Here is a 23,869-nt window from a genome sequence, read left to right as displayed (position 1 = left end):
AAGTTCCAGCGCTGAATGGTTTCCTGACAAAGGAGTGGGGAGCGTCCTCCGCCCTGCTTGTTCATGTAAAACATGGCTGTTATGTTGTCCGTGAACACTGATACACAATAGCCTTGGAGATGCTCTCGAAACACCTGGTACGCTAGACGAACTGCCCTCAGCTCCCGCACATTGATGTGCAAGGTTAGCTCTTGAGCTGACCAGAGGACTTGAGTGCGGAGACCCTCGAGATGGGCACCCCAACCCAGAGATGACGCATCTGTGGTTAGGGCCATTGAAGGTTGCGGTGGGTGGAATGGCATCCCTGCACAGACTAGGGTGGAAGTCAGCCACCAGGTCAAGGAGCCTAAGATGTTCGCGGGAACACTGAGGATCTTGTCCAGGCTGTCTCGGCCCAGCCGATATACGGATAGCTACAGGATAGCTACCCACAGTGCAACGCTCCGGAAATTGATGCTAGCCTCGGTACATGGACGCACACCGCTGAATTAATGTGCTTAGTGTGGTCGCGTGCACTCAACTTTATACAATCTGTTTTACAAAACCGGTTTATGTAAAATTGGAATAATCCCATAGTGTAGACATACCCCAGGACACACGAACACAAAGCAGCATCACACCATGCCGAACAAGAGATGCAAAACATGCAGCCATATATCTCCACTATTACAATGATCAACATCTCCCACAACACATTTCAAGATCCATGAGTCCTACACATGCCTATCACAACATGTGTTGTACCTCATCCAGTGCACTACATGTCTCAATAACAACTATGTGGGTGAAAACAGAACATCACTACACTCTCAAATCAACTCATACAGAAACATGATAAAGACAAAAACACCATATATCACTCAGCCTTGGATGAATACTTTTCAAAATACTATCTCACTTTTCACAATCACTGTATCTGACCCATCTATCCTCATTGTCACAGGAAATCTGCACAACACTTTCAAAAGATGACCCAGGGAGCTTAAATTCATAACTTTGCTAGACACTAAATATCATGGACTGAATAGACACACTGGATTTATAACTTAATACTGTAACTCGTCGCTTAATGTTATAGTTATGTTCCTGAAAAATGTTACTTTAATCGAAACTATGCTAAGCGAATCCAGTTTCCCGACAAGAATTAATGTAAATGGAGGGGGTTAGGGTCCAGGGAAATTTTTTCGCCAGAGAAAGACAGACAGACACACAGACACAGTATACGTTTTAAACAAACAATTTAATATTGTACACAGCAATGATGATTGTGAAGCTTGATTGAGGTGGTGAAGTCAGAGGCTGGGATATTTCCCAGAGAATGCCTTACTGCTAAATGATGAACTAGCACTCAACTGAGCCCTCAAGGGTTAACATGTTGTTAATGTAGCCTCACACTCTATGAGGCAGCACGAATGGAGGAAGGGGATACAGCATGGCAGAGAGATACAGACACACACCATGATGTGCGTGTGAGAGAGGGGGGAAGAGTATGTATGTGTGTGGGAAGGAGAGACAGAGACACACACTGGGTGAGAGAGAGAGATGCGCTTTTCCCCTTTAAGTACGCTGATCCCACTCCAAGTACTCTGCCTGTTTGAGTAGATCAGCAAGTTGAGACAGCGCTGCTGCCAGAAAGCTCCCTCAGTCCTGAGCCCTGTCCTGTCCTGTCCCCCCCTGCTCTTGGAGATAGGGTACAGGTGTGGGGGGGAGGAGCGGGTGGAAGGGGGACACCCTGAGATTAGCACCCCTTTGCTCCCTCTCCCTCTGCACAGCAAGCAGGAGGCTGCCAGGAGCAGCTCCAAGCATATTCTCTAATTGATCAACAACATAACAAAAGAATGTTAACCAGGATGACGTTAAGTGAGGAGCTACTATACAATAATCTATAACCCACTAACAGTGTTCCCCCTCCACCCAGCTGACTTACTTTGTCCCCTGTGGCTGGAAGGGTGTTAATGGGCTACTTCACCTTTAATGGTCCCTTGAAATATGTGTTAACTACTTGTGTTAAAGGATATATTCCACCATGTATTTAGTCATGACACTCTGATTACGCTTCCCAGACCTGAAGAAGAGGTCTCTGTAAGCTCAAACGCTTGTCTCTTTCACCAACAGAAGTTGGGGCAATAAAAGATATTACCTTACCCACCTTATTCCTGTAGATATGGCATCCTACATCACGTGTTTTAAAGAACTAACTCATATTTAGACAAATATTTTAGCCTAAAACCATTCTCCCATGAGCAAGAATGAAGTAGAATTAGCCTTCAGCTGTAAGCGCCTTTCCAAGGAAATAAACTTAAAAGAAGTTCGCTTTCAAGGAAAGGCAAGTATACCTCTATAATGAACAATACCTTTCAAAAGATCTTCCTTGTATCAAACATGAAGTTAAGTGTTTGCAGGTCAAGAAACTTACAGAAGAAAGTATTACTAAATTACAGCAACTGTTTAAAAAAAAAGTTCTTCAGCCATCACATTTATTATAATCAAAACTGCACATGATTAATGTTGCTCATGTACACACACTTTTTTTTTTTATGTCTTAGTATGATTCAGACTTGGCAACGAACAGATAATGAATATTGTTAAACCAATTTGTTTTTAAAAAATCCTTTTTTAGTATTCTTAATAATGTCTCTCTTGCGAGAGATGTCTGATACTATTTAGGTGCCCTGAAATATGTAGACATGTATACAAACTGATTATTAAAACAACAAAACAAAAAGCATGAAATTAAAAAAACTGAATATTCTACAAGAAAATGTGAAAATATTCACTTTTCTATCAGATATTGATTCTAATCTGTTTCGGCAAGGCCTTCATTTGATATATTTCATAAAATCATCAACTGTAGAAGTTACACAATAAACCCATGTATTTGAGATTAGACTAAGCAGACAGACTCTGCATCCTCTTGCAGAAAATTATGATATATGAAGTATCAATCAAGTATCTATCTGATTATTCCTTTTTTATGAATAACCTTCCCTCCAGTGTGAAACATCTGTGCTGGGCTTCTCTCACAAATGTGGCAGTACTGGTGGCAGCTTAGCTTTTTCAACTGTTTAACAACTTATCCCACAGTCTGAGACACTAGGGATGAGCAAGCAGTAAGGAAAAATGAGCTCAGCAGACGGTATCATTCAAGGGACACAGCTCTGGAAATCTGGTCCCCTAAGGGATAAAAAAATAAGTGAAATGATTTTGCTTACTGCTGTCAAGATCAGCTTTACAACTATGATTGCAATGGACAAAGTAGGAGCCCTAAACTGCCAATTTATTTACAGCTCTGAAGGCCAAGATTATACTTCAGAAAGCAGAAAGAGCATGGTTAAATCCCAGAGATTAGTAGAAATGGCTGAACCACCTCTCGTGTTTTCAGGTAGAGACACACTGCAAATACTTCAGAGAAGGCTCAAGACCCAGAAAAGTCTTCTGGGTGACGTGGTAGCTAAGTCTACCTGTTTCAAGACTGAAGACAATAGGGAGATGTAGAAGACAAGGATGGATGTGGGCTTACCAGCTTGGACACTCAAGTCTTTCTCTTCTATTACTGAATACTCAGTTGAAATCAGCTCTGAGGAAGCAAAGGTTTTCCTATTGCTAACACCGTTTGATTTCATCTCCTTGGAGGATTGATACTTACTTGGGGATGTCTATCCAGATCCTGCACATTGCATCTGACAGCTGATGCTGGCTGGCTAGCTACAGAAAAGCTGCTTGGCTGTGGTTCAAGACTTCTTGCTCCAAAGCAGAAAATCTTATATCAGGCAGATACATAAAGCTAAATGGAAAAAAAATTCTATCTGAGCAGCTCAGTATTAGCATTCTTTGAAAAGTGTTCATATTCTAGGAAGGAGGTGGGAGTCCCATGAAATGTAAAAATAGGTGTCTTATGTCAAGAGCCACAAAGCAGTCGTCCACTGGATCCAAAGAGTAGGTAACAGAAGCAAGGGAACTATACAGAATTTTGAAGCAACAGATGAAGATGTTGAGATTACTATGAAAATCAAGGACAGGTCTCCAATCACCTTTCTTCTTTGGGATTAAGTAGCAATATGAATGAAATCAACTATCCCTGAACTCTGGAGACCTCTCTCTTATTGTTCCCACCTGAACGAGAGCAACATACTTCTTGCTTCAACAGTCTCATGAGAAGTGTCCCTGAAGAGGTACAGGAAAGGAACGTGAACATTTTAAAACTGTATGAGACATCCCTTGCTGATTAGTTTGAGGACTCTCAGTTCAGGCTTCTTGGAAACAGGAAAAGCAGTTGGAAAAGGGGGGGGCGGGGTTGGAGGAAATTGGATCTGAAGGTAGTCTAGCTAGTGTCTTGATATGTGTGTCAAAACCCTTTCTTACCTGATGCCTTAGAGACTGTAGGGCAGCAGAGGAAGAGCAGAAGATCACCTCTGGTCAAATTACCTCCTTAGGACTGAGTTTGTGGCCTCTGTCTATAAAATGGTTGTGTTGGATGCTTCCTCTTTTGAGGTTGGGATATACACACCCAAAGCTCTTAGGAATGTTCTTGAGTCCTTTGGATTATGGAGTGTTTCATCCATATCTCACAGAACAGCTTGTTGCCCTCAACTGGGAGGTCCTCAATGCTTACCTGGACGTCCATGAGAATTCCAATGCCTGCAACCAGGAAGATCTCATCAACATGGTGGTGACTATTGCTCTAGCTGCTGCTCAGCTGAGGGCTGCTTCATGTGCCAGTCATGAGGGATTTTAATTACTCATGCTAGTCTTTCTGGACTCTATGCAGATGGAAAGTCTGCCCCAAAGCAGAAAGATGTATTTTGAGAGTAATGCCCAATAATTTGCTACTCTCATCTGAGAGCTTGCAGAGGAGACGCCTTCCTCCCAAAGAAGTCTAATTTCTTTGGGTCTTTCTCCAAAGGAGTGGATTTGGGTTGACCTTGCTGATTTGATTTTTCTTGACCTGCCTCCACCACAAGAACATTAGAGGTAGCGTACTGGTAAATATATTCAAACCATTTAGCAGTCACTTAATATCTACTGGCTGCTTTTAGAGACTGGTGTCATTGACAAAGGCATCTGCCAAATAATTTTGGCCAGTCTCAGTAGCCCATCATTAAGGAGCTTGGCCAGTTGCCCCATAAAGGAAGACTAAAGAATATCCAGAAGCTTGTGGTGTTTTCTCCTGTATAACTTTCCAGTGGGATATCCATCATCTCCATAATTCTTTTCAATAAGTCCTAGAAGACTTTCAGCTCATCCATAGAAGCTGTGAATGGGGGATGGGGCCCTAACAGCTTTATCTGGAAAGGGCAATAAGATGGCCAGAGGCTGAAAAGGTTTGGGAGAATGGCCATTCCTACTATATTCTTCCTTGCCCTTCACAAGTTGAAGATGGGACAGGAGAGAAGCCTGATACAAATGAAGCTGCATACTTGACAACGTGAATCTGTCTCTAAAGACCCCGGATTATGACAATTCCTTGAGTATGGATTTACTTCCCAGGGCAACGAGCACAGGTGTGATTGGTGGATACCCCAAAGGTGCTCCCTATTGGTTCTTGATTTTTCTGGTATCCCTCAAGGATTCATCCCTCAATTCTCTGCTGGATTCTCACTATGCCAGACGCAGAGAAGAGGGGACATGCTCAGGAGAGGAAGCCCTGCTATGTGCCTCTGAGGTTGAGGGGCACTTCCATTACACATGCCTTGTTGGTACTGTGGGTTATTTGGTAATGACCTTCTGTAGCCTCTCAATGAGAAAGGTCTGTTCGCATCAAGTAGTACATTCGTGCTGATACACACAGTCCTTGAACAACTGGAGTGACAGTCTCCATTGTTTTCGAAAAGAGTAGTTTGTGCCAAAGAGAGACACCTCACGATAGAGACACAGCAGCACAATGCTCAGTGCCAGTGTGTTTGGTGAGAGGTTGGTGTTGGAGGCATTGTGGTTTCTGGAATGGACAGAAACCACTGGTACTAGGTTGAGTTTCAGTGTTGGACTCCACTTTTAAGCTTCTAGAGAAGTGAGCTTTAGGGGAAAGCCCTATGATCCCTATTTGAAGACGGAAATCAGTATCTGCCTTGGTCCTGGAAGTGATGCTCCTTCTGGCCACTTGCTCAGGACACCACCAAAATGAACAACGAAAGGGGTTTATGCGAAATGGCTCAGTAACTCAGCTTGGCATCTCAGCTTACCTGGGCACTGGATTAACCTGATATCTGGTGATTTTCCAAAAGTCTGCCAGGATCCAATGAGACTTATATGGGCCCTTCTGGGAGAAAGTGTTTCAGTTTTGCATCTCTTGCCTTCTGGGTCCTCTTGGAGAAGATTTTGTGAACAGAGCAGCGTTCTGGAGCATGTCTGTCTTCCAGACATAACAGACATCTGAAATGCCTGTCATTCCTAGGCATCAGTGCACTGCAGGAGAGGCAGAGTGAACACCAGCAACTTATGGTTGGCCCTTTCAGAACTGCTGTATGGTGGATGGGGGGAGAGGATAAGGCCCTTGTGCAGAGGCTGTACAGGGAGAAAGAAAACATCACAACGCTATTTTTAAGTCTAACACTTCTTTTAAACCAACAGGGGATAGGGGAAGGAACAAAAAAACCTCATCTAGAGTACAATAATTAACAACTACTGTATTCTGAACTAATATAAACTATGCTAGCTAACTTGCTAAGAGCAAGGAACTTGGGTACTACAAGGTTCCACCTTGCAATCATAGGGGGCAAAAAGGAACTGAATGTGGTTTGCAGCCACTGGGCCCTTTATGTCCATGGATACAGGAAATAAGAGGACAGTAAAGAAGCAGGTGCAGCCCAATGGACACTGCCATTCAAAAATAATATAATCTTGTGCTTGCGAGAGCATGCTTACAAAGAGTGGAAAATGCATGGACAGTCACTCAAAGATCAGCTCTTTGTTTTCAACACCAAAGATTGAAAGGGCTACAAATATCAATAGTGAGGGATATGGCATCTTAAAGGATGAGAATGTTCAGAACATCTCAAATCAGTTATATGTCAACTAGGTCACAGATATGACCCGTCCCATAGTCTGACCCAGTGAAACGAGGAAGATTAAGAGCGCATGAATGAGTCAGGATGCCAAAGAACAAAGTGAAAAAATAAGAAAAAGAAGAAAATATACTTCCTGTAAGTATTGGTGCATTGTGGGCTTTCCAGGACTAAAAATGTCCTGACTTTCTACAGCTAAACCCATATCTCACTGCACAAAAACTGAAACAAATTTAAATATGAAGTATGCTCTGTTGAGTCAAAAGGATGCTTACAGGAGATTGCTGATTACTTGGGAGCAAGTAATAAATAGGCATCAGGAGTCCCTTTATTATTAATAAAAACAGGAGTACTTGTGGCACCTTAGAGACTAAAATTTATTTCAGCATGAGCTTTCGTGAGCTACAGCTCACTTCTTCGGATGCATACTCACAAAAGCTCATGCTGAAATAAATTTGTTAGTCTCTAAGGTGCCACAAGTACTCCTGTTCTTTTTGTGGATACAGACTAACACAGCTGCTACTCTGAAACCTTTATTTTTAATAATTCCCAGTTTATAAAAAAAGCATTTTTTTGGGATATGGACATTGGTTCCATGATCAAGATGGAATAATTTTAAAGGTAATACCACTGGACATGTAGGTTCCATTTTGGATGAGGGGCCTGACCACTGGGTCGGTCTGATTGTACTGCTCTAAGAAATTTGGCTACCTGGGGGTTTTCTGCAAGTGAGCCTAGGGTCCCTGGGTAAAGCACACTACTATCTATGAGTAGATATTTTACATACAATGGTGCTGGGTTGGATACTTCTGTTTCTGCCTTCTTGGAGAAAGTCCAAAACTACTGGAATTCCTAGCTTTATGGGATTAGCACTGTGCACCAGCAAATGAATCTGGACATTATAGCGGAGTGTAAGAACATAAGGGCCACACTGTGTCAGATCAAAGGTCCATCTAGCCCAGTATCCGTCTTCTGACAGTGGCCAATGCTGGGTGCCCCAGAGGGAATTAACAGAACAGATAATCAACAAGTGATCCATCCCCTGTTGCCCATTCCCAGCTTCTGGCAATCAGAGGCTAGAGACACCATCCCCGCCCATCCTGGCTAATAGCCATTGATGGACCTATCCTCCATTAATTTATCTAGTTCTTTTTTGAATCCTGTTATAGTCTTGGCCTTCACAACATCCTCTGGCAAGGAGTTCCACAGGCTGACTGTGTGTTGTGTGAAAAAATACTTCCTTTTGTTTGTTTTAATCCTGCTGCCTATTAATTTCATTTGGTGGTCCCTAGTTCCTGTGTTATGAGAAGGAGTAAATAACACTTCCTTATTTACTTTCTCTACACCAGTCATGATTTTATAGACCTCTATCATATGCTCCCCATGTCATCTCTTCTCCAAGCTGAAAAGTCCCAATCTTATCAATCTCTATATCAATACTGGCCTAAATGAAAGTAAAGACCTCAAGGACTCTGGAGGGCTGGCTCACACCTTCTAGTGCTTCTCTCTCAAAAGAAAAACTGTTAGTTGAAACCACTTCCGATACCGATGAAGAAAAGGACTTGTAGAGAATTTCCAGTCTCCGTGGAAGCTGGAGTGGAGGCCTCTGGTTCAGTTCTATCAGGTCAGAAACCAAGGTGTTTCCTCAGCCAATGTGGATGCTTGTTCTCACTTTACTGTTTGGACCACTTTCCCCACAAGCGGAAATGATGGAAATACATAGAAAAGGTCCTGTGACCAACTGTGTGATAAGGCATTTGTCCCCTTGGATCTGGAGTCTGTCTTCCTGGAGAAGATTTTGGGCTCTTTGCATTCGTATAATTTGTGAAGAGGTTGGTTGAATGGAGACAAAAAGTCTGAACACTAAGATTGAAAATCTTCTGATTCAATCAAGACTCGGAGTTACTGACCCTGTGTTTGCTGAGCCCGTCAGCTTTTTGTTTCAGATCCCCTTTTATGGGGATCCCTTGGAGGAAAAGAAACTGCTCCATCCACTTTCATTATTTCCATTGCCTCTGCATATAGCACTGGACTCCCTGTTCCCCCCTTGGTTGTTTATATATGTCACCACAGTCATGTTGTCTGATTGAACCAGGACACAGTTCCACTCTATACCAGAATGGAACCTTCTCAGAGACAGCTTGACTACTCTTTCAGTTCTACAGAGATGATGCTGTGAGCATTTTCCTCCAGGCTCCAGAGGCCCTGAGATGCTTGAGTCTCCAAGTGTGGTAGTCAGTTGTGAGAAAGAGGATCCAGAAGGCAGATGGGCATGACTTTGCAAACACTGTCATGGTCCAACCACCCTTCTAGGGAGTGGAGTACCTGTGTTGGAATCTGTACTTAATCTTTCATGTATTCCAGGAAACAGTCTCGCACCTTTAGCATGAAGGCTTCTGATATGTGATTGTGCTAATGCAATTATCTCTATATATGACACCAGAAGGCCTAGCAATTGAAGGCACAGTGATATGGTAGTCCTCCTGCAGCTCCAGAGCAAGAAAAGATCCAAGATTTTTCTGAAATGTTTTAGTGATGGATAGATCTTTGCTATCAACACATCTATTTCTGCTCCCACATGAATTATGCTGGTGGATGGATTCAGGGAACTTTTCTTTACATTGATAAAGCCATGCACCTGTAGGAGATCAATTTCCAATACATGGCTCTGTGTGCTGCTGACTGTGATGGATCTCTCTTCGGGATGTGGTTCAGGAATGGATACAGGCGCATTCCCTGTGACCAAGAGTTTGGCAACTATCACCACCATCATCTTTATAAAAACCTGGGGGCCAAGGACAAGATGAACAGGACTGTTTGATACTGATGTTTCCTGCCATAGGCAAACTTCAGAAGTCTGCAGTGACACAGTTTGAAGAGAATATAGAAGTATGCATCTGCTAGATCCACTGAAATTAGGAAGCCCCCCAGGACAGGGATGACATCATACAGGCCAGATTCCTCAACTGAAACTTTGTTTTATTCATCTATATGTTGAGCCTTTTGAAATTAGCTGGCTGGGTGCAGGCTAGGCACAATTCATCATCTGTCATTCCTGGGATGACTACCTCACAAATGGAACATTGCTTGGATTTAACCTGCTGCTCTTTGACCGCTCTGCCCTGCCTGTATGGGGACAGAGGAGCTGCAGGGAGAAGGTGGCTTAAACCACCAAAATGTTAATAATCAGGGAGAAAGAGGAAGCCAGAAAGAAATAACTGCTGCCACCGCTCAAAAACAGGGTAAAAATTAAGTTAAACACAAATGGGGGCAGGAGCAATCATACCACCAACTGACCGCTGCTGCAGAGCAGAGGAACTGGCAGCAAGCAGGAGCAGAGGGGGCATGGTCAGAGGGCACAGCACCAAAACTCTGATCCATCTCTGTGAGCTGTTCAGTGGAGGGGAATGTCCCAGTTGTCCAGAATTGCAGGACACGCTGGGCCGCAGATTACATTTAAGCTCTTTCAGATCATTCCTTAATACTTCAAGACAAGGCAAAACATTCCCAACTATGGAGGCTTCTATGACTAGTCCACATCTTGTTTGGGAAAAGAGAATAGAGACTCACATTCATACATGGGATAGGAGAACAGAACCTCATGTTCTTGTCCCAGAAGAGTTGAAACTATGTTATAGCTGTTTCCCTGGTCACTGCGAATAGGCTTTTTCTGTTGTGAAATGTATTCTATAAAGCAAGTGTTGTAAAATCTCTCTAATGATTATCGGTAACAGTGCTAAAACAATTCCAGTCCACACTGGTAAGAGAATCTGTGCTACAACAGTTCTCTCAACAGCTGTTCTTAAAACATGGCTGCAAACATGGATGATGTGGAATTATAATAAAGTCACTCAGATTAACAGTCTTATAAAAAGGTATTGTAAGAAAACTGTAGTACCTGTACAGGAGAACGTACAGTTATCGTCTTACTCCCTTCGACCGTATCAATTTGACAAACAATGGATCTTTCAACACCCGACTCCTCATGTCTTACTCTATAAAGACATCGACCAACTTTTGTCAACGGAATCTTGTCAGCAGTGGAGTGTTTATGAGGCCCTTAAAGTTGAAAAAATACACAATTATAAATTAATGAAGCAATCAAAGCAGCAAGTACATACATTTGAAAAAACAACAATTCATACAAAAAGTCTGTGTTCAAGAATTTTTTACTGTAACAATCGCTCTGGAAACACGAAGAATATTCACCAGTTTACAAAAAATAATATGGAATTATGCTATTTCTGACCTGAATGTCACTCTCTTAGAAGTAAAGTTGCACAGTAGTTTGGCTAATGCTACAAAATTATTTCCAGAAAGGATGAGTTAATCTCTAACATTTTTAATATTTCTTTTACCGTTACAAATCATCAAAAATTGTTTTGCAAAGATTGATAACTGACATTATGTTTTGCATCTTTTTTAAAAAAAGTTTTATTGCTGCGGTGCAGTAGCTTCACTCATTAATGTTTCACGGTAATAATGAAATAAGTGATTGAAGGTGCTCTGACCAACTAGTTTTGAAAAGTCCTAAATTCACAATTAATAAACTAGCATTATCAACATTATTCAATTGCAAGCTATACAGTACTAAAATAGGTTCATTATTTTTTGAATTAATAAACCGTGCTAATTTTCTTTAAAATCTTTATGAAAAATCACCTTTTCCAGGAACACAATATATAAATATTTAAACTTTCTAGAAACAGACTCAGATTTTGGAGGCACAATTTTGCACTCAATGTTGTGTATGCAAATGAAGACTGAACTACTTGTTTCCAGACACAAAAATCACAGACTGAGACAAGGCCTGTCCAAAAATTGGGGCCTACATTATTATGGCATAGACTAAACGAGCAGACAACAGTACTTATGTTCAAGCGTATCATATGTAAATTTGAAAATATTTACATACACTCAAAACAAATCTGATGTGACTCTTAAGTAAGATTTCAGATATTGCTATGTCATTGGAAAGCCAGAAATTATCCCCCTCAAGTAATCAAAAACGTATGAAATGCACATTATCTTCTTCACTGGGAAGATGCACTACCGATGTATACAAAAGCAGAAGATTTATTATGCAAACTTACTGAGTTGAATGTAAAACATTTTGCTGCTTAGGGTGGTCATTGCTGTGAACTGGTCACTCTCACTTTTAGTTCTGAGAAACTCCATATTTAGACTTTCCCCATCTTTTAAATGAAATGCTTTTGCTCCAGACTCAACATTAAGGACTTCAAAGGCATCACTGGGTGAGACAGTGATAGGAAGTCCTAAGGAATTCATTATTACAAATGGTGCTTGATCTTTTTTGAAGATGTCTGAAGTTTTGCTAGCTGCTTCAGCAAATGCCTAAAGAACAAAATTAATTTGTTAAAATATATATTTAAAAGCACAAATAACCCCAAGAGGTACCAAATACCGAAGTGTTATTTAAATCTGGATTACTTGCATAAAAAGTCATCCAATCCAACACTGAATTTCTTAATTGTGAGGAAGTTCCATTTAAAGAGATAGGTGATATTTCTTACCATGCCCAGGTTACTCAACATTTGTAGTCCACATTTGGATAGTGTAATGTTCAGCTGGTCTTTTGAGGAGATATTTATTACTGTTTTATATTCTGGCACCTTGTAGTGTTCTTCTTCAGCATCTGATTCTAATGCTTCTTTAGCCTTCTTTTTCATCTAAAAAAGCCAAACATGAATTTAACCAAAAAAGAAAATGGGAAATTAATTATCCAATGGTTTTCTTTCTAGGAATAATCTCTGCATCAATCCGAGACACTTGGACTGCACTTCTCAGCCTGAAAATACTGATGACATAGTTCTTGCCACTGCTGGGGGTATGTCAGGGGCAGGAAGGAAAAATAACTGCACTTGGACTGCTCAAAGCTGGGATATAGTCCCCTGAGAATAATAACCATCTGGTGAAAATTAGAGCAGCATCCAGAAGATGAAATAAGAATGAAAAGGCTGACACCAAGCCTCAGAGCTTTATGGACTAGTCTCTCTACTTTCATAGGAAGAGAAGTATTGCTCTAAGTCTCAGACTGGAAAGAGGACAGGATCCACATTTGTTTTAGGTTTACTGCAATTTTTCTAATCTGAAAATTTAAGTCCAACCTTCTCTATACCACCTAAAGGCTATTTTTAGTATAAAATATGATTAATATCCCATAAATATAACCAATTATTAAGAGAACACACACAACTAACACAGCATTCCTTGAGCAAACGGCAACTATCCTTAAAAAAAAACAGGCTGTAATTCAGCAGCACCTGGAAGCCGCACTCTATTGAAAAACCTATACCATTGACAAGGATTAACATTCTGATAGTTTCCATTCAAAGAACCTGTTTTAAAATGTCAAAGACAAAAGTTCCATGCTAACTGAAACCTGGCATAGTCAGACAGATTTTTCTTCTAGATAGAGTAACTGTAACAGTGGTTCTTTGAGATGTAATGCAGATGTGTATTCCACTTAGGTGTATGCACACCTGATGCACTGGAGCAGGAGAATTTGCCTAGCAGTACCCACAGAGGGGTGAAGCTCACGCCTCCTGGCCACAGACCCTCACATGGTCGCATGAGGTGGCGCTGCTCCAACCCTCCCTCAGTCTCCTTGCACTGAATGCCCAGAGATGAGACTCTAAGGCAGAGGGGACAGAAGGTGGGTCAAGGAATACAAATCTACATCACATCTCAAAAAAAACAGTTAAAGAAGAAAAAACTATTACTTACTGTGTGTAGAAGCAGCTGTGTAAATCCATTTAGATGACTCACAAGCAGTACCCCCTCCAAATTCAGGGGGGATTCAGAGTCTACCTAAACAAGGATTGAAGGACAACCTTTCTGAAAGTTGAATCCACATTGGAAGATGCGGTGATGGCACAGCAGTTTGTAAATGTACCTATGGAAGACCACGTGCCAGTCAAGCAAATGTTCAATGTGGAAATGTCACTGAGGAACACTACTGACATTGCTTGCACTCTCATCGAATGAGATCACACTCACTGACTTATTTCATATGCAGTCTTGATGCAGGATGGTATAAATGTAGAGATCATCTGTGAAGAGGCCACCTGACCCTCCATACAATCTGCATATGACACAAACAGGCGAGGCGAAGCACAGAACTCTTTCATCCTGTCCAGACAGAAGGATAGACATCACCTGACATCTAATGTATGGAGATGCTGCTCCTCCAGAGACGAACACAGCTTAAAAGGAATACAAGTAAGTATACCGCGTGGTTCAAATGAAACTGAGAAACTGCTTTAGATATGGTTGTAAAGTCACCTTGTCTTTGGACAATTCTGCACAAGGAGGCCCCGCCATCAGATCCTGCAACTCTCACATACTCCTCATGGATGTCATCACTACCAGGAATGCAGTTTTCTGAGACAAGAGTGGAAAGGGACAAGATGCTAAGAGCTAAAACCGAGGTCTCATCAGACTACTAGGACTGTGTCAAGGTTCTACAGATGAACTGGCTCTTGGACTGGAGGAGCAGACAAAGAAGTCCTTTCAAGAATCTTGTCACCATGGGACTGGAGAAGACTGATCTTCTTCACTTTCAATGAACTAAAAACAAATTCCAATGACTAAAAGGTGCAGCAGGTACTCCATGATGTCATGAATGGAAGCCAGCATTGGTTGAATTCCATGGGCTAATGACCATATGAAAAACCATTTCCATTTTGCCCAACATGCCATCCTGGTAGAGGGATTTCTAATGTTGAGTAGAACACAGCTCTTCCTCCTCATTCAGCCATGCAGCAGTCATGCTGTGCTCTGGTTTCCATGCCTTGTTGTGGCAGGACAGCTTGCATGCTCTAAATGATCCCCCGAGTCTGTGTTGGCGGGAGCTTTTTGCTCCTGGTAGGTTCAACCATGCCGGATTGGTCTGTGGCACAGAGACCAGACAAAACAGACACCCTGGTCCTCCAGGTTGGGGTTTAGGCACAGGACTAACAACCCTGTCCCGTAAAAAATAAAATGTCTTACAGAAACAGTGGAGAAATTGACCATTACTGTGCGTGATGGCCTTCAGGAGTCAATGACCCATATGACTGCCAATGGCGAAAGCTCAAAGCAAGCCACTGGCATGAAGACTGAAGTGCTCAATACCAAGACAAAAACCAAACTTGGTTTTTGGAACGTATGGACAATGTACAAAAGCAGGGAAGCTAGCTCAGGTCATAGCAGAGATGAGACTCCACAGCTTACACATCCTGGGTGTCAGCAAGAACAGATGGATAGGATCAGGAAGATAAACAGCAGCAGCCTCGGGAGAAACTTTGCTGTTTTCTGGATGGGATGATGTACAAAGCCATGAGGGTGTTGCCATCCTTTTGAAGAAGGGAGTCGAGCATTCCCTGCTTGAATACAAATCCATCAGTGGCAGACTTATGAGAGCCAGACTGAAAGGGAAACATAATAATATCACCCTGATTAAGTGTTATGCTCTGACAAATGACAGCAATGGGGAAGTAAAGGACAAATTCTACCTTACGCTACAGGCAGAGTTAGAGTATCATGCCACGATTTATTGTCATGGGAGACCTGAATGCCAAGGTCAGTAAGGACAACACAAACAATGACAAAGCAAAGGGAAGACATGGGTGTGGTACTACGAATGAAAATGGAGAAAGGCTTGTTGATTTCTGTTACATGAATTACCTAGTCATTGGTGAAACTCTATTTGAACATCGTGAAATTCACAAGCTGACACTGTGTTCTCCAAATGGCAGAGATAAGAACCAGATTGACCATATGATGATCAATGGTGACGCTCACTGACACACGTGAAAATGAGAAGGGGTGCAAATGTTAGCTGTGACCACCACCTTGTGACAGCCCCCATCAAGCTAAAACTGAGATGTGTGGGTCCACCAAACAAGGGACATAGACATTATGATATTGACAAACTAAAGTCCCTTGAAATACTGAAAGCCTTCATTCTGCAGTTAAAGAACAGGTTTCAAGCACTTGCAGACCTTGATGAAGAGGAGGGGAATACAGATGAGGAGATCAACAAGAAGTGGGACAAAGTAAAAGACAGTTACTCATCTTGTAACTGTTGTTCTTTGAGATGTGTTGCTCATACCCATTCCAATTAGGTGTGCGTGTGCCATGTGCATGATCATCGGAAGATTTTTACCCTAGCAACACTCTGTGGGTCAGCTGGGTTGCCCCCTGGAGTGGCGCCGTTATGACGCCGGATATATACCCCTGCTGACCCAACGGCCTTTCAGTTCCTTCTTGCCGGCTACTCCGACAGTGGGGAAGGAGGGTGGGTTTGCTACGGATATGAGCAACACATCTCAAAGAACAACAGTTACAAAGGTGAGTAACAGTCTTTTCTTCTTCGAGTGCTTGCTCATATCGATTCCAATTAGGTGATTTCCAAGCCTTACCTAGGTGGTGGGGTTGGAGTGAGATGTCGCAGAATGTAATACTGCTGAACCAAACGCCATGTCATCTCTGGACTGTTGTACCAACGCATAGTGTGACGCGAAGATGTGCACAGATGATGAAGTAGCTGCTTGACATATCTCCTGGACAGGTACGTGGGCCAGGAAGGCGGCAGATGAAGCTTGAGCCCGAGTAGAATGGGCGGTGAGGTGGCTAGATGGGATGTGAACCAAGTCATAGCAGGCACAGATGCAAGACGTCATCCAAGATGAAATTCGCGGCAAAGAGACCGGAAGGCCCTTCATCCAGTCTGCCACTGCTATGAACAGTTGGGGAGACTTTCGAAAGGGCTTTGTTCTTTCGATGTAAAAGGAGAGAGCCCTACGAACATCCAGAGAATGCAACTGCTGTTCCCGAAGTGATGAATGCGATTTCAAGAAGAAGACCAGGAGGAAGATATCCTGATTAATGTGAAAGGCAGACACCACCTTAAGGAAGAAGGCGGGATGAGGATGCAGCTGTACCTTGTCCTTGTGAAACACTGTATACAGAGGGTCCGCTGTGAGGGCCCGAAGCTCGGATACCCACCTTGCCGATGTAAAGGTGACAAGACAGGCAGTCTTCCAGGGGAGGTACAGCAGCGAGCAGGTGGCTAACGGCTCAAAGGGGGCACTCATGAGCCTGGACAGAACCAGATTGAAGTCCCACGTTGGGGACGGGCTTCGAACCTGTGGGCACAAACATTCCAGGCCCTTGAGGAACCTGGAAACCATGGGGTCCGAAAAGACAGAGCGCCTGTTCTCCCCTGGATGGAAGGCGGAGATGGCCGCCAAGTGAACCTTTATGGATGAGATCACTAGGCTGTGCTGTTTTAGGGACCAGAGGTACTCCAGGACAGTAGGAACTGGTGCCTGTGTCGGGACAGTATTATCCTAAGCGCACCAACAGGAGAAAAACTTCCACTTGGCCAGGTATGTCAACCTAGTGGAAGGCTTCCTACTACCCAGGAGAACCTGCTGGACCGAGGCAGAGCAACGTAACTCGGACTGGTTTAACCATGCAGCATCCATGCTGTGATGTGAAGGGACTGTAGGTCTGGGTGGCGAAGTCTGCTGTGGTCTTGAGTAATGAGGTCTGGCCAGAGACCAGGGGGACTGGGTCGGTCACCGGCAGGTCAAACAATGCGGTGTACCAGAGTTGTCTCGGCCATGCTGAAGCGAACAGAATCAGACAGCCCTTATCTCTGCGGACCTTGAGCAGGACCCTGTGGACCAGTGGGAATGGTGGAAAGGCGTAGAGGAGATGGTATTTCCACATTATCAGGAATGCATCTGAGAGGGAGCCCAGGGAACGTCCCTGGAAGGAGCAGAACACTTGGCACTTCCAATTCTCACGAGAGGCGAAGATGTCTATGTGGGGAAAACCCCACTTCCGGAAAAGCAGAATGGATGATGTCCGGATGAATCAACCACTAGTGAGACAGGAAGGATCTGCTGAGGTGAATCGCCAGTGTGTTCTGAATTCCTGGGAGAAAGGATGCTACCAGATCGATCGAATGGGCTATGCAAAAGTTCCAGCGCTGAATGGTTTCCTGACAAAGGAGTGGGGAGCGTCCTCCGCCCTGCTTGTTCATGTAAAACATGGCTGTTATGTTGTCCGTGAACACTGATACACAATAGCCTTGGAGATGCTCTCGAAACACCTGGTACGCTAGACGAACTGCCCTCAGCTCCCGCACATTGATGTGCAAGGTTAGCTCTTGAGCTGACCAGAGGACTTGAGTGCGGAGACCCTCGAGATGGGCACCCCAACCCAGAGATGACGCATCTGTGGTTAGGGCCATTGAAGGTTGCGGTGGGTGGAATGGCATCCCTGCACAGACTAGGGTGGAAGTCAGCCACCAGGTCAAGGAGCCTAAGATGTTCGCGGGAACACTGAGGATCTTGTCCAGGCTGTCTCGGCCCAGCCGATATACTGAGGCGAGCCAAGTCTGGAGTGGACGGAGGCGTAGTCTGACGTGTTTGGTCACGAAGGTGCAGGCAGCCATGTGGCCTTGGAGACCGAGACAAGTGCGAGCCGATGTTGTCGGGAAGTTTTGGAGGCCTTGAATAATTGTTACCATCGCCTGAAACCGAAGCTGTGGTAGGCAGGCTCTGGCAAGACTGGAGTCCAGATTGCCCCAATGAAGTCTATTCTCTGCGTGGGAACCAGAGTGGACTTCTCTATACTGATCATCAGGCCTAATTGCCTGAAGAGATCTTCGACGATGCCCACGTGATGTCTCACTTTTGTCTCAGAGGTCCCTCGAATGAGCCAATCGTCGAGATACGGGAAGATGTGAACCCGACGATGGCAGAGGGAGGTGGCGACTACAGCCATGCATTTTGTGAATACTCGTGGTGCCGTAGAAAGGCCAAATGGAAGGTCCGCAAATTGAAAATGGTGTTGGTTGACCACAAAATGGAGAGTGGCCTCAGTATGGCAGGTAAATTGTGATGTGGAAATACGTGTCCTTCACATCGAGGGCGGCATACCAGTCTCCGGGATGCAATGACGGGATAAATGGTCCCCAGGGATACCAGGCAGAACTTCAACTTCATCATAAATTTGTTGAGTCCTCGCAGGTCTAGGATCGGTCTTAGACCTCCCTTTGCCTTGGGGATTAGGAAGTAATGGGAATAAAATCCCTTGCCCCTCAAGTCTTTCGGTACCTCCTCTATAGCTCCTGAGGTTAGGAGTGTCTGGACCTCTCGTAAGAGGAATTGCTCGTGAGAGGGGTCTCTGAAGAGGGACGAGGAGGGAGGGTGGGAAGGCGAGGGTGAAAAACTGAAGGTGGTATCCCAATTCCACTGTGAGTAGAACCCAACGATCCGATGTTAGCCAGGACCATGCAGGGAGGAAATGGGAGAGGCGGTTGCCAAAGGACGGAGAAGGATCCAGGAAAACAACTGGTGCGCCGTCCTCGGGCGCCCCTTCAAAAGTTCTGTTTGGGCCTCGCAGGTGGTTTAGGGAGGCCCTGAGTTTGACCCCCTTGGGGGCCAGACTGTCTCCTGCGATTCCCCTGGCCACGTCTTCTGCCAAAGTCCTGTTGTGGCCTAGGCAGGGGGTAAGAGCGGTGAAGTTGGGGGCAGAAGGACCTGCGCTGATTCACTGGGGTGTGCATCCCCAGCGAGCGCATAATTATTCTGTTCTCCTTTAGGATTTGCAGCCTAGGGTCAGTTTTTTCAGAAAATAGCCCCAGCCTTCCAAGGGCAAATTTTGTATAGTCTGTTGTAATTCAGGTGGAAGTCCTGACACCTGGAGCCAGGAGAGTCGTCGCATCGCTACTCCTGAAGCCAGAGTTCTGGCCACCGAGTCAGCTGCATCCAAGGAAGCTTGCAGGGAGGTTCTCGCTACCTTCTTTCCCTCTTCCAATAGGGCTGCAACTCCTGGTGGGAGTCTTGTGGAATCAGCACCGTGAATTTCCCCATAGATGCCCACGTATTGTAATTGTAGCGACTGAGGAGAGCTTGCTGGTTTGCCACCCTAAGTTGGAGGCCCCCTGCAGAATATATTTTACAGCCCAACAAGTCCATGCGCCTAGCCTCCTTAGACTTGGAAGCAGGAGCTTGCTGGCCACGACGTTCCCTTTCGTTGATCAAATGCACCATTAGGGAGCAAGGAGGAGGGTGAATGTACAGATATTCGTACCCTTTGGAAGGCACCATGTACTTCCTCTCTACCCCCTTAACTGTGGGGGGAATAGAGGCTGGGGACTGCCAGACAGTGTCAACATTCGCCTGTATAATGCGAATAAAAGGCAGGGCCACTCTTGTAGGCGTGTCTGCTGATAAGATATCTACCATTGGGTCCTCTATTTCACGGACCTCCTCTACCTGCAGATTCATATTCTGCGCCACCCGTCACAGATGGTCTTGATGAGCCCTCAGGTCAACTGGGGGAGGACCGGAGGAGAATGTCCCTGCCACCTCCTCATCTGGTGAGGAGAAAGAGAGGCCAGGGACAAGAGGGTCCTGTGGGGGCTCCTGTTCTTGAGAGGCAGCAGCGGGCACAGGTAGGGCCTGGGTGTCTGCCGGTGGTACAGAAGCCTCATTCGTACCCACGAGGGCGGGGGGCGCGGCTTACAGTTGCCTCTGGCACACGATGTTCTAGTGGGGCAGACCGTGGGGCAGCTGGGGGAGCACCTTGGGCTTGGTGGTACTCCCAAGATGTCCAGAAAGACCACTGATGGGGACCTTGCTCGTGGCCTTGACTCTCCAGGAACGTGTGGCTGGGCACATCCGAGTCGCAGTCCTGTGCATAAGCACTCCCTGCATGAGACAACACCGAGGCGTCTGTCGACGGCCAAGGGGGTGCTGAGAGACCCTGAGGAGGAGCCACGTCTCGAGCTGGTCCTTCTCGGAACGGCACAGAGGAGCGTTACCAGGAGCTGTAACGGTACCGTGAGTGAGACCGGGACCTACGACTGTGGCGGTGCCAGGAGGTCAACAGGCATCTCGATCTCCTTCGCCTAGAATGGCTACGAGATGAACGGTGCCGTGAACGGTGCCGGATCGGTACTGGGTGTACCGGGCAGACGAACGGGAGGCTGAGCAGTGCCGCGAGTGCGACCCATACCGTGATGGAGAGCGGGACCGAGAGCGGGATCGGTACCTCTCAGCAACTCCCACGGAGGGCGCCTCAGTAAGGCAGGCTTGCCTATCGATTGTATAATCCGCACTGGCGGTACCGAGGGTTGAGGCAGCGCCGTTTCTGTCATCACAATCAATTCCCTTGCCATGGAAAAGGTCTCCAGGGTAGATGGAAGAGCGAGCTCGACCACAGCGTGAGCCGGGGAGCTTTCAGGCACCGGAACTGATGGTGCGGCAGCCAGAGGTGTTTCGGCAGATGTCGGTGCTGGGCGATCTGTCCTAGGTAGGCCCTCCGTCTGCAGTGCGGACGGTGATGAGGGAGCGGGAGGCTCATGTTGCTTCCTGGCCCGTGGGGACAGGGAGTGGTGCCGAGCCGACTTCGGTGCTGGCGAAGGTCAGTGCTGGGGCTCCTTCACGGTACCGGAGCGGTCCGGGGCCGAAGAAGCGCTTCTCACAGATGTGGATTGTTCAGCGCTCAGTACCAAGGGTGCTGGACTAAGTGCTGCCTCCATGAGGAGCTGTTTCAGATGAAAGTCCCACTCCTCCTTCGTTCTCAGCTTAAAGGCCCTACAAATGTGGCACTTGTCCGGAAGGTGGGATTCCCCAAGGCACTTAAGGCAGGAGTCGTGGGGATCCCCTGTTGGCATCGGCTTTTGGCATGGTGTAAATCCTGGTGACCTGGGCATGAACCCCGGTACCGGGGTGGAGGCAAGTGGCTAATCCCCGATCCCTCCGCAACTATATATACTATTTATATATACCAACAACTAAAAACTACCTATAACTGTAAAAACTCAAACTATATACTCATAACTATCTATAAAGAATTACAAGGAAGCTAGGGAAGTGGAGATCAGCAAAGCCGCGCTCCACAGTTCCAACGACCGTCACAGGCGGTAAGAAGGAACTGAAAGGCCGTTGGGTCGGCAGGGGTAAATATCCAGCGCCATAACGGCGCCACTCTAGGGAGTGACCCAGCCGACCAACCGAGTGTTGCTAGGGTAAAAATCTTCCAATGATCATGCACACAGCGCGCGCGCACCTAATTGGAATCGATATGAGCAAGCACTCGAAGAACAGCAATTTCTAAACAGCGCAGTGAAGCCTGTCTTGGCTACAGGCAGAAGAGAAGGATGCAGTGGATTACACCCAGCACATGGAACAACATGTAAAACAAGACAAGCCCTGAAGAAAGAAGTTTTAGATACAAAATCCCAGAAGCTAAAGGACAAATACCAGGAGCAGTATAGCAAGGCATACCAGGAGATCAAATGCCTTTTGAGAGTGGACAAACAGAATTCTATTTATAATCTGGCAACACATGAAGAGGATGTAGCTGCTCGTGGTGAAGGAACCGTCTACAAAACGACGCGGCTTACCAGTGGTAAACAGGAGACACCAACAAACACTCTCATCAGGAACAATGACATCTACTAATAACCAAAAAAAAATTAGAAATGCGTTGGACAGAGCATTCAAAAAATTGCTGAACAGGAAGCCACCTAAAGAGGAAGCAAACATTCAGGAGGCAGAAAAAGATCTTGATATCAACACAGATTCCCCTCCCCCACAACTAAGGAAGAGATCATTAAAGCCATGAAATCCTTACAAAATGGGAAAGCTCCTGGCAAAGATAACTTGAATGCAGAATTATTCAACGTAAATCCTAAATTAGCAGCATCTATCCTGGCCCCTCTATTGACATCAGTCTGGACAAGGAAAAAAGTATCAGATGAGTGGACCAATGTGATTATAGTGAAGATATCAAAGAAAAGAACTCTCAGTGATTGTAATATTTGGTGTATCATCATACTTTTATCTGTGTCAAGCAAAGTATTGTGTAAGATCATAGTCCAGCATATATCAGAGGCAGTTGATAGCATTCTCAGAAAAGAGCAAGCTGGTTTTTGGAAAGAGTGTGGGATGCACAGACCAGAACTTCACTTTATGAAACACAACAGAACAGTGTTTAGAGTGGCAAAGGCAACTCTACTTACATTTCATAGACTTTAAGAAGGCTTTTGATAGCATTCACAGGATCAGCCTATGGCACATTCTGCAGGCATATGAAATTCCTTTTTGTACAATCAACGTCATCAAAAGCTTCTATTTCAACTTTACATGCAGTGTTGATCACAGAGAGTTCAGTTTTGAAGTCAAAACAGGAGTATGTCAGGGATGTGTCATGTTAATAGGTGGCAGGTTTAATTAATAGGCAGCAGGTTTAAAACAAATAAAAGGAAGTTCTTCACACAGCGCACAGTCAACTTGTGGAACTCCTTCCTGAGGAGGTTGTGAAGGCTAGGACTATAACAGCGTTTAAAAGAGAACTGGATAAATTCATGGTGGTTAAGTCCATAAATGGCTATTAGCCAGGATGGGTAAGGAATGGTGTCCCTGCCTCTGTTTGTCAGAGGATGGAGATGGATGGCAGGAAAGAGATCACTTGATCATTGTCTGTTAGGTTCACTCCCCCTGGGGCACCTGGCATTGGCCACTGTCGGTAGACAGGATACTGGGCTAGATGGACCTTTAGTCTGACTCGGTACGGCCGTTCTTATGTTTGCAATCCTCTTCAACGTTGCCATTGACTGGTAATGCGGCGTACAACAGAAGACATGCCAAGAGGCATTAAATGGACACTCTTCTCACCCCTTGAAGACCTGGACTTCGCAGATGATGTTGCTCTCCTATCATATACCCAACACCAGATACAAGAAAAAACTCCTCAACGCATTCAGCCAGCAAATTGGACTGAAAATCAACTTCAATAAGACAGATATCATGCCCTTTAATATTGTCTCACCATCACCA

General features: G+C 45.0%; 1 protein-coding gene across 4 annotated transcripts in view; it reads right to left on the bottom strand.

Annotated features, from left to right (window-relative positions):
• Positions 1-23,869, bottom strand: part of VPS13A (vacuolar protein sorting 13 homolog A) — a 339,425-nt gene that overhangs the window by 96,184 nt on the left and 219,372 nt on the right. For all 4 annotated transcript variants that reach the window (XM_032790455.2, XM_032790457.2, XM_075067294.1 and 1 more), the window contains 3 exons: positions 12,536-12,691; positions 12,095-12,356; positions 10,900-11,060 (listed from right to left, as the gene is read on the bottom strand). In XM_032790455.2, coding sequence (XP_032646346.1) covers positions 10,900-11,060; positions 12,095-12,356; positions 12,536-12,691 — 579 coding nt within the window. The remainder of the gene's footprint in view (positions 1-10,899; positions 11,061-12,094; positions 12,357-12,535; positions 12,692-23,869) is intronic.

Source organism: Chelonoidis abingdonii, chromosome 6 (genome assembly GCF_003597395.2).
Source record: "Chelonoidis abingdonii isolate Lonesome George chromosome 6, CheloAbing_2.0, whole genome shotgun sequence".
Lineage (NCBI taxonomy): Eukaryota > Metazoa > Chordata > Testudines > Testudinidae > Chelonoidis > Chelonoidis abingdonii.
Note: the sequence above shows the minus strand (reverse complement) of the source record. Positions and strands in the feature narration are given on the sequence as shown.